At 39.1% G+C, this 11,399-nt stretch overlaps 1 protein-coding gene across 6 annotated transcripts in view; it reads right to left on the reverse strand.

The window, feature by feature from the left end:
* The window catches only part of unm_hu7910 (un-named hu7910), a 235,060-nt gene that overhangs the window by 106,834 nt on the left and 116,827 nt on the right, over window positions 1-11,399 (reverse strand). For 4 of the 6 annotated variants that reach the window (XM_043689309.2, XM_087985918.1, XM_087985914.1 and 1 more), the window contains 5 exons: window positions 9,895-9,939; window positions 9,095-9,136; window positions 8,128-8,172; window positions 7,968-8,009; window positions 7,220-7,264 (listed from right to left, as the gene is read on the reverse strand). In XM_043689309.2, the coding sequence (XP_043545244.1) occupies window positions 7,220-7,264; window positions 7,968-8,009; window positions 8,128-8,172; window positions 9,095-9,136; window positions 9,895-9,939 (219 nt within the window). The remainder of the gene's footprint in view (window positions 1-7,219; window positions 7,265-7,967; window positions 8,010-8,127; window positions 8,173-9,094; window positions 9,137-9,894; window positions 9,940-11,399) is intronic. The other 2 variants (XM_087985915.1, XM_087985917.1) reach the window with 2 other exon arrangements.

The raw sequence follows: 11,399 nt of genomic DNA on the forward strand, positions 1-11,399 counted from the left end.
GATACCAAGTAGGTGCAAGGGGCTCTTCTGTAGCAGAAGTCATCGTTATATAGATTGGTCAAATTCATCCACGCCGATCAGACATCCCAATCTGACCTAGTCCCATTTGTTAGCATTTGGCCCATATCCCTCTAAACCCTTCCTAATCACGTACCCATCCAGATGCCTTTTAAATGTTGTAATTGTACCAGCCTCCACCAGCACCTATGGCATCCTTTTCCATACATGCACCACCCTCTGCAAGAAGAGGTTACCCTTCAGGTCCTTTTAAAATCTTTCCCCTCTCACCTTAAACCTATGCTCTTGAGTTTTTGACTCCCCCACCCTAGAGATTAAAAACCTTAGCTATTCATCTTATTCATGCCCCCCTCATGATTTAAAAACCTTTATGGTTCTCTGAATGCCTTGTTTATTTTGGCCAAGTTGAAGTCAGTCCTAAACAAGAAAGAATATAATCAGCGATAACAAAACAGAACTTTCATCCTATTCGCAGTTGGTTATTGTATAACTACACAAACTGTAGAGAAGCACACTCATCAAAATGGTTCATTTGCTCCATTCCCATCATTCGCAACAGAGAAAGGATTTGGGTAAGAGGCCAACAAACATATTTACAACATCCAAATAGACCTCATAAATGAAGCATTCACTGAGAACATTTACACTGGGCTCTACTTTCCATGTGCTGCCATAGTTGTCAGCTGTGGTTTGCCTCAAATCTTATTGCAAATTTCAGGGCCACAACCTTTACCTGTCTTCCTCTTCAGCATTCAATAGAAGATGTAAAATGTAAACCTAATACCAACTTTGAAGGCTAAATCAATCATGAAAACATGATGTAAAAGGGGGAAATTAACAATATTGAACTTAGTATTTCAAAGTAGACTACAACTGAATTGTAGCCCCGATTACTGATCTCTGATATAAAAACAAGTAGCCATAATGACCCTATAACTTAAGCTACAAGTACACCCAATATTCACCCATTTCAAAGAAAAAGAAACTAAATTGAAAAGCGAAGGGACAAACACTACTGTTGAAAGTACAAAACTATGCAGGACATTTGTGCGAGTACCTGAAGGAATGTCCTTTTACTTGAGAAATTTTGAATGCCTGTCTCTTCACTGCCTTCTTTCTTTCTCCTGTTTCACAATTTTAAAAAAACTTTAATCTTTCCCTTTCCTGTTACTATGCAAGAGATTATACTGACTACCTACTCTAGTTTGGAGATTCCAGTTCTCTTTAAGTGGGCAAGAAATTTTAGTACAGCTAAACCTTTTCAATTAGTAACCACGTTGTTGTAGGGTGTGGTACTGAGGGGTCTAATCCACACTGATTTTGGTGCTCATTCTGTGCCCAAATTCCTCACCACCACAACAATAGTTAGCATGCAAGTGTAATGATCTAATCCATGCAGTTTTCTTTCTTTATTCCTTCACAGGATATGGGGTCACTGGCCAGACCAGCATTTATTATCCATTCCTTTGAGAGGAATAACATCTGCAATATTCAGCTTGTTAACTTTTACAGTTTTTGTAGAGAATTCCTTGGTTCAACAGTGATATTATGTAGAAAAGGACAATCCAAAAAAAGTTGAGACTGCATCAAGTGCAGTTAAAACTGATTTGGCTGATGGGAAAAATATCACATTGGATCTGTTAAGAGTTGTTGAAAGCTTAGTGTTGAGATTGACATCAGAAATTTTCAATTTACTGCTGGCTAACAAAACTGGCACCTATTTATAAATGCTGAAAATGTGCTGCTGGAAAAGCGCAGCAGGTCAGGCAGCATCCAAGGAGCAGGAGAATCAACGTTTCAGGCATGAGCCCTTCTTCCAGCAACACATTTTCAGCTCTGAGCTCCAGCATCTACAGTCCTCACTTTCACCTATGTATAAATGTCTGTTTAAAGTTTGCATATCCTTAGGGTAGAAAGTTTCAACATGAAATGAAGATAAAATGGCTAAATAGGAAATGTGTGGAGAAATTAGTTTCAAATTTATGAAAGATTTAACTAGCAGTTCAATAGGGATAAGTAACAGAGGGCAATTAAAGAACGTATTATGACATTCGATTGTGTATTTACATCCAATTATGTTATATATGTGTATATTACAGATATATGAAGTGGACAGCAGAGAAGTTCAGTTATATGGGAATGTTTTTTCAGTTACATTACAAGGCAGAATCTAATGAAAGCAATATTTAGCTTTTGAGAACAGGTTAATGTGTGATATAGATACAGCTGATGAGTTAAACAAATAGCTTGTATCAATCCTTGCTCCTGAAGGCAATGACAGCTGCAGTACAGCAAAATAAGCACGCAATTAAAATAGTCTCAACAGAAGCAGCTAAATTTGAAATGGTTTCAGCTGAAGGTAATGCACATAATGCAGCAAGTTGTAGAACACTTTCAGCACTGTGGGGCAACACAGAACAGGAAAGATAAAATGGGAGCTACTTTCTCATGTGCAGCTGAAAGAAAGGAACTTATGGTCCTATTACTTATGAACTAAAAGCTTGGTAACTGTAAGGTATCTTGGTAACACAGTCAATGAATTTGGCATTGTGAAGCTGTTAGAAAATACAACATAAGAAATGATATACAATCTGTGATCACTTGCTGACTTTGATTGTTATCAGAGATACCGGAGTGACTTTAGGATGTTTACAACCTGCCTGTGCTCTTTGGGAATTATTGGTCAGAATAATCCAACTGATTCTGCATACCTGCACATGGGATTTTCAAAAGGCAGTTGATAAAGCATCACAGAGGTGGCTTTTGAAAACAAAAATGACACGATCCAGTATTATAGTATGCATATTATTGGACGAGTTGCTGACTGAAAACAAATTAAGCATTTGGTTAGAAGTAATAAACAAATGAGAGATACCATTACACTACTGGGTGGACTCCACACCTCACCATTTGGAAGGGTAGAGGGGAACAAATTTGCAAAACAATTATAGAGGTACAAAAATGATAGAGTAGTCCCAAACAAAAAAGTTTAATTATCCTAATATAGATTGAGAGATTGACACATTAAAAGGCACAGAGGAGAAAGGAGGGAGGAATTTATGAAGTGTACTCAGGAGCATTTTTTAAGAGCAGAAAACTGTGCCAAGACAGACTTTTCTGGATTTGGACCTGGAGAATGAGGTGAGTCAAGGAAATCATGTGTTAGGAAACATTTGGGCGACAATGATCATATTACCATGTGACTGCAGATAGGAGGTAGTTGTTGGGCTGGGGTTGACAAGGTCAAAAGTCACATGACATTAGGTTCCAGTCCAACAGATTTATTTGAAATCACAAGCTTTGGGAGCACTTCCCCCTTCTCAGGTGAAGTCATATAGGCATACTCTAGAGTGATGCTAACTTTTTTTGGGGGTTGGAGGAAGAGAAAGCCAATTTCATTAAGGCTAGTAAAGATGCGGCTCAGGTTGGCTGTAAAATACTTTGAGAAGTCCTCTGGTTCTAACATGTAAGCCCCTTTCTTTCTCATTAACGTAGGGCACAAACGGATCAAGTAAAGCCACTCTTGGATTTACGTAGGACAGGAAAAAATAACATACATAACAAAGTTAATGGACTGCAGTTTGATTTACACACGTTGAGAGAGAGCTGTGTGTACCAGATGTCATTTAATGCACCCAGCCCAAAACCAAGCATCTGGCATCAGCAAGTTCCAGACATCTATAGATTAATGCAGATATATATCAATTAAGGATGAAGATAGATTTGGAGACAGTTTTTCATTTCAGCTTTAATGTTTGCATGGTGAATCTGAGAGGAGCACAGGATAATTAACTACATTTATAAGATTAAATTCAAGACTTATTTAACTCCAGCAAATTGCTTTGAGAAATGCAGCTACAGAGGAGCTAAGTCTGGTGGAATCATAAGAGTGCCTAGTCCTATTGCCATATTCTATCCCTATCCCAAAAATGGATTTCCCTCAAGCGCTCATTCAATTTTCTTTGGAAATAATCACCTTGTCTCCCCTTCCAACAACTTCACAGGTAGAGTTCCAAGTGATTACCACTTGCGATGTAAAAATTCAATTCATCATTCACCTGCATCTCTTGCCTAAAACATTGAACTTGTATCCCCTACTCTTTGTTTCATTAACTAAGGGGATAACTTCTCTTTGTTTACCTTATCTTGCCCTAATCTACGATGTGGAAGTGCTGGTGTTGCACAGGGTTGGACAAAAGTTTAAAATCATACATCAGGTTATTGTCCAAAAGGTTTATTTGGAAGTACTAGCTTTCAGAGTGCTGCTCCAACATCAGGTAACTAGTGGGGCAGAATCATAAGACACAGAATTTTTAGCAAAGAAATCACAGTGTCATGCAATTACAATGATATATTGAACAAACCTAGATTGCTTAACAGGAGAACTATTCCAGACTAACCTTCTAGCTAAAACTCCCCCTCCACCGAGAACTATTGTGGTATATCTCCTCTGCATCCTCTCAAAGACCCTGCTTTTTTTTTTTACTCAAAGTGTGACCAGAACAAAATGTATTTCTCCAGCACGACCTAACCTGAGCCTTATAAATGTTCGGCATTTATAAGTGTTCAGCTTTTGCTCAATTTATGGAATTCCAAGATTCCATTGGCTTTGGTAATTTCTTTCCTAATCTGCAGTCATTTTGGAAGTCCTATGCGCATACACTACAATTCAGCACAAAAACAGGCTCCTCGGCACACCAAGCCTGCACCAATTCCATTCCTTATTTAAATCCGCTACTTATTGCCCACACATGAATTCTATCCCACCGTTCACCTCCTGTTTATGTGACTATCAAGATATGCCTTAAACATTGCTAACACGCCTTCCACTACTACCGCTGGCCATGTATTCTAGGCACCCACCACCCTCTGGGTGAAAGATTTTCCCAGCACTTGTCCCTAAACTTTCCCAATCTAACCTGAACGTGTGTCTTCTGGTTGACCTTTCCACTCTGGGGAAAAAAGCCTCTGACTATCTACCCCTCAATTTTGTAGACCTCTATCAGGTCACCACTCAGCCTTCAACTTTCCAATGAAAACAGAGTTCATTCAATCTCTTCTCATACCTAAAATCCTCCAGACCAGGCAACATGCTGGTAATCCTTCGCTACACCCTCTCCAAAGTATCCACGTCCTTCTGGTAGTGTGGCAACCAGAACTGCACACAATATTCCAAACGTGGCCTAACTGAAGTTTTGTACAACTTTAACATAACTTGCCAACTTTTGTATTTGATGCCTCAGCCATTGAAGGCAAGTGATCTGTACGCTTTCTTGACCACCTTATCCATCTGTGTTGCCACTTTCATTTGCATGTGAATTTGATCCTACAAAATGCATCGCCTTGCATTTGTCAGGATCAAACTCCATGTGCCATTTCTCTGTCCAGATCTGCAATTTATCTATATCCTGCTGTATCCTTTAACAATCCTCCTCACCATTTCCAACTCCACCCATTTTAGTGTAATCTACAAACTTACCAGATCACTCACATTTTCCTCCAGATCATTTATGTACATTACAAACAACAAATGGATCCCTTGGTCCTCTGACCTTACACCACAGCATTCAGTTTATATTGCCTCTCCCCATCCAGAATACAACACCTGCAGTGTCTGCCACACTTCTCATTTTAAAAGTTTAACCTTAGAAATGGATGGGACTCAGAACATTTAGACAAGTTAATACAGATGGTCAAGGATTGTAGTTATAGTTCTTGACGTTAGGTTAAACTTCACAACATAAGAATGAGGAGGAGTCTCTCAAGCCTGCACCGCTATTTAATACACTCATGACTGATCTCATCTTGTCCTCAACTTCACTTTCCTGCCCGCTGTCCAGAACTTTTCAATCTGCTCCCAATTAAATATTGATCTCAAAATTTCTCTAAATCCTAGCATTCAAGGTACTTTTCGGGAGTGAAGTCAACACCTTCATGGCCTTTTGAGAGAATTTCTCCTTATCTATTTCAAACCTTACCCTAAAATTATGACCTCACATTCTTGACTGTCCCACATGAGAAAACATCCTATGTCTACTTTTTCAATCCCCTTTAACATCTTACATACCTCAATTGTATCTCCTTGCATTTTTCTAAACTCCAGACAGTACAGCAATAGACAATAGGTGCAGGAGTAGGCCATTCGGCCCTTCGAGCCAGCACTACCATTCATTATGATCATGGTTGATCATTTATAATCAGTATTCTGTTCCTGCCTTATCCCCATAACCCTTGATTCCACAATCTCTAAGAGCTCTATCCAGCTCGTTCTTGAAAGTATCCAGAGACTTGGCCTTAAGTTTCTCCTCAACTCTGTTCTAAATAGCCTACCCCTTATTTTTAAACTGTGCCCAGAAACTACTTTTTTAAATGCAGACATTCAACATCTTATCCAAACTATATGGTAAACAAAAAGCCACTGAAGTTCCACTAAGGGGGAGAAAAAAAACTAACTGCAGATGGAAATCTGAAACAATAACAGAAATTGCTGCAAAATTGCAGTGGGCCTGACAGCATCTGTGGAATGAAATCAGTGAATGTTTCGGGTCCACTTGTGTGTGCATGTGTGTTTGTGCATGCGCAGTAGGGGCGGCGGGGAAGAGGGGGTGTCACTGAATCCAAAACGTTAACTGATTTCTCTCCGCAGAAGCTGCCAGATCTGCTGAGACTTTCCAGCAAATTGGTTAAAGAGGGAATTTTTAATTATTAATATTACATCATTCTTTTACTGGAAGGAATTATAACATACAATTGTCTCATCTATTTTTCAGTTGTGGATAATATAAAGAAAGCTGAATGAAGGAAAATCTTCATATCAGGGAGAGAAAAATTTGGGGAATGGGACAAACTCAAAATAAAAATCTGTCAATTTCTTTTTATACCCTTCAGAAATGTTCATGTGGTTAATTGCAAGCATTGCTCTGGTGTTAGTGAAAATACAGGCTTTACCATCATAGGTACTGCTTTTGCACTGTTTCAAAGAACACTTCAATCAAAATTTAATAAATCTAGTTTACTGCATCTCCCAAAAGAACGCGCATCATGCTACTGAGGGCATTGCAACCACATGGGACCAGGTAAGTGGACAAGCTTGATAAACCAGATCATTTTCCTGTCAATTGTTTTGCTTATGCTTGTATGCAGCATAAAGGTCAACATCTTAATATGTGAGCAGAAAATTACACTTTAAAATGATACCGACCTTCTTCTATAGGCTCTTCTGCTGCCTCTGGGAGAGGTACTGCTTCTGTAAAATAGCAAGAACAAGAACGCTTTAGCCTCTGTGAGAGGTACAAGGAAAGCTGAGGAAGTGTGCTAAAAGCATAAGAGTCATGCTATTTCTTTCTCAATAGAAGCAAATGAAAACAAGCAATTTGTGGAATGGCAAGAAACAAAAGTAATTAGATTAAACTAACATCCACATTACACAAACCACACATGATACAACAGTATTTATAGCATGAGATAGCAGAACCTCTTCTTACTTTTTGTTGCCATTGCTGGTACCAAACAAGGCTCTTTGGTATTTGCACATTGTGGCATATGGTCAGTTATCAGATTTCACCCAAAATGACAGCTGCGGCAGAGCTGTGGCCTCGATCGGTCTGGGTTTGGGGGAAGGCAACCATAGGGAAAATTAACTTTTTGAGGAAAAAGAAAATGGCCATGGATTGCACACCAAATTACAGCTCAATGACTCCGGCTGCAAAGTGTGCAAGACAAAAAGGTGAAATAAGACCAATTCTAATATCTTCTAAATAACCTGCCAACTAAGCATGAAGATGTTCAGGTGAGAGAGATACTGAAGTATAGGTGGGTACAAATGGAATTGTACTGGAATACAACTTCAGCAAAATACCTTTAAGCACACAACTCCAATAAAGAAAATTCAGGCATGTAAAACTACAAAGAGGACAGGATAAGATTGAGGACAGCCAAGTCAGACAAACCTTGGATTTCAGATTCCACATCCAAGTTCTGAGATCCATAGGCTGTTGTAAGTAATAAAATTGACATTTTGTTAGTAATATTCACCCTTAACTTCCAGAAGATTGTTAGATTTTGTTTTAATAATAAGGAAAAACTATGAAAGGTAATCTCAATGCAAACCTGATTGGCTAGCTTCATCTGTACTTTCAAGAACAGGAGACACCTCTGAAAAATAAGAAGAGGCCACAGTAAAAGGCAGCATACATATAAAATCAAATTCTCTTCTTCATGTAGGATTCATAAAATTTCTGAGCCCATCAATAGACATTATAGGACTGAACTAAATGTATATAAACCGGAATATAAGAATCTGAACAAAGAATGAAACAGAGATTCAGCACAGCTAAAAATACTAAATACTGCTGCACAGATTCAGAAGAATTGGTGGATACAATTTAGTTACCGGCTGCAAGATTCTTAACAGGTATTTAGTCATGCAATGGAACAAAAAAATGAAATTGCTGGTGTAACTCTGCAGGTTTGGCAGCATTTGCAGGGAGGAAGCAAAGTTAATGTTTCAATCCACTGACACTTCATTCGGACAGATGCTGCCAGACCTGCTGAGTTTTGCCTGCAATTTCTGTTTAGTTTCAGATCTCCAGCATCTGTGGTACTTTCTTTTACATATCATAAAATGGGGTGCTCCCTTTCCCTTTTACAGAATAAAATTTTCTTCATGTAGAAAAGAGCAAAAAGATGCTGGAGAAACTGAGGTCAGGCACCGTCTGTAGAGAGAGAAAAACAATATTAATGTTTTGAGTCCAGTGATTTCTCATATTTCTTGACAGTCTGTTTCAAGGTCCAGTTCTTACTGGAGGTCATTTGCATGCAACTTAAATCAAATTTAGGAATTAAAGCTGACAATTAACTTGCTTTGGTGGGCTGATATACGAAATAGTCACTGTTTTGGTTCATTTGGCATTCCGATCAAAACTGATGACTGATAAGACTGAAACATACTGGCAGTGCTGGACAGCAGGACAGATAGCCCTAATCCTGAAATCCGATCAAGTTGGCAATCTGTGCACTAACTGCTAGATGCCTCATAACATAATCATGAAATAAATGTTTAAAGATGTAAACAAACCTTGTATATCTTCTGTTCCTGGGACATATTCTGTTTCTTCAGCTAGTAGGAAGGTTTAAAAACAGTCAAGCTCCAGATTTATAATGATATTTTCAATTGCTATTTCTCCTCTCCAATACTCATTAGAGCAGAAAGAGTGATGGACTTGTTTTCAGGGAACAAAATATTTTATTACTGAGCCTGCAATCTTTCATTTAACCGTAAGGCGACTATTAATTTATTTTCTTTGTAGGGTCCAGAGATTTACAAGAATGATCCCAGGGATGAAGGGCTTATCAAATAAGTAGTGGTTGAGGACTCTGGGTTTGTACTTAATGGAATTTAGAAGGATTACCAGAGATCTGGCTGAATTTACAGAATATTGAGAGGCCTGGATACACTGGACGTAGAGAAGATGCTTCCACTCGTAGGAGAGATCAGGACCTAAGGGGATAACATCAGAGTGAAGAGACTCTTTAGAAATGAGATGAAGAGGAATTTCTTCAGCCACAGGGTGGTGAATCTGTGGGACTCTTTGCCGCACAGGGCTGTGGATGCCAAGTCATTGAGTATATTGAAGACAGAGATAGATTGGTAAGGGAATCAAGGGTTATGGGGAGAAGGCAGCAGAATGCAATTGAGAAACATATCAGATCGAAAAGCAGAGCAGACTCATTGGGTCGAATGGCTTAACTTTGCTCCTACATTTTAAGGTGGCCTTGTGATAGAACCTAAAGTATATTAACAGCTGTTTCACTTTGCTTAGAATTTAAAGATCACATTTGTTTGTTGAAAGGCAAGAAGAGTGACAAGGCACTTACCATAAAACTCTTCCACTGTATCTTCATGTTCTAGGTCAACGTCTGCTAAAAGTGAATCAAAAGTATTTTTTTTTAAAACTTCCCAATTAACTCCCCCAGCTCTCCCTTCAATGCTGAGAAGACTCTTGCCAGGGCACATTCCAGGTTTACTGGCTGTCTTACAAGTACTTACAAGCACGGTGGCACAGTGGTTAGCACTGCTGCCACGCAGCACCAGAGACCCGGGTTCAATTCCCGACTCAGGCGACTGACTGTGTGGAGTTTGCACGTTCTCCCCGTGTCTGCGTGGGTTTCCTCCGGGTGCTCCGGTTTCCTCCCACAGTCCAAAGATGTGCAGGTCAGGTGAATTGGCCATGCTAAATTGCCCGTAGTGTTAGGTATAGGGGTAAATGTAGGGGTATGGGTGGGTTGCGCTTCGGCGGGTCGGTGTGGACTTGTTGGGCCGAAGGGCCTGTTTCCATACTGTAATCTAATCTAATCTAAAAATCTAATCTACTTTGCAAAGCAAACATTGTTACCATTCATTTGACAACAAATTGAACACATTTATGTTCAGGTACACAAGCAGCTGATCTAGACATCACGTTCCTGCCCATCAACAACTTTTATTTAGATAGGCCTTTAACACAGCAAGGCATCAAACAAAATTTGACACCAAACAATCTTAAAAATAACCAACTGCTTGTCTATATATTTAGAACTCTAGCTACGAATCTTTTCAAAAGCATTGCACCTTGGGACATTAGACCTCAATAGAAAAATAATTAACAACTGACCAAAATGAATACATCTTTTTGAATGTCCAATTAAAAAAGCCAATTGATTAAATGAACAAGTCCAAATTAGCTTGGCTCAGTCAGTAAGAAGCAACAAGCAAGCCGAGGACACAATAAACAAAACACACTTTTGCATAAAGACAAGTCATCAAGATTGAATTAGCAACTGGTAGGAAGCATCAACAAAACCTGATCTTCAAATTTCCTCCTTGTTGAAAAATAATGCTGCTTGGTTGCAGTTTCATCATCTTGGATTTGAAGCTTTATAGGCAAATGCCACAATTCCTTCCAACTGACTGTACAGAATTGAAATACTGCACCCACTCCATTTTGGTCCTGTCACCACTTTTACTAAAAGTTCTGACAATCTAAGGTCTGATCTACTGACCCAACCAAGTTGACTGACTACAGTAATCCCAAGCTGTCTCTCCGAGCCAGGAAACTGTCTGTGTTGAAAATAACATGACAGATTATACAATGCAAAGTTCAGCAATGTTGAGCAAGAGAAATGCTGTTAACACTTTTCATCTTGTGTTCAACAGAAATAGCAGTTGCACTAATAATCAATTGAAGGTTAGTCACAGAATTTCACAGTACAGGAGGCAGCTACGCAACCATCATGTTTGTGCCAGCTCCAAAAACAGCTACCCAGCCAGTCCCATTTACCAACCCTATATCTGCATCCCCTTCAATTCATCACTTTCTAATATATATCCAGCTCTCATGTGA

This window comes from Chiloscyllium plagiosum, unplaced genomic scaffold (genome assembly GCF_037043375.1).
Source record: "Chiloscyllium plagiosum isolate Xiang-an unplaced genomic scaffold, Cpla_swu_hap1 HiC_scaffold_4, whole genome shotgun sequence".
NCBI lineage: Eukaryota > Metazoa > Chordata > Chondrichthyes > Orectolobiformes > Hemiscylliidae > Chiloscyllium > Chiloscyllium plagiosum.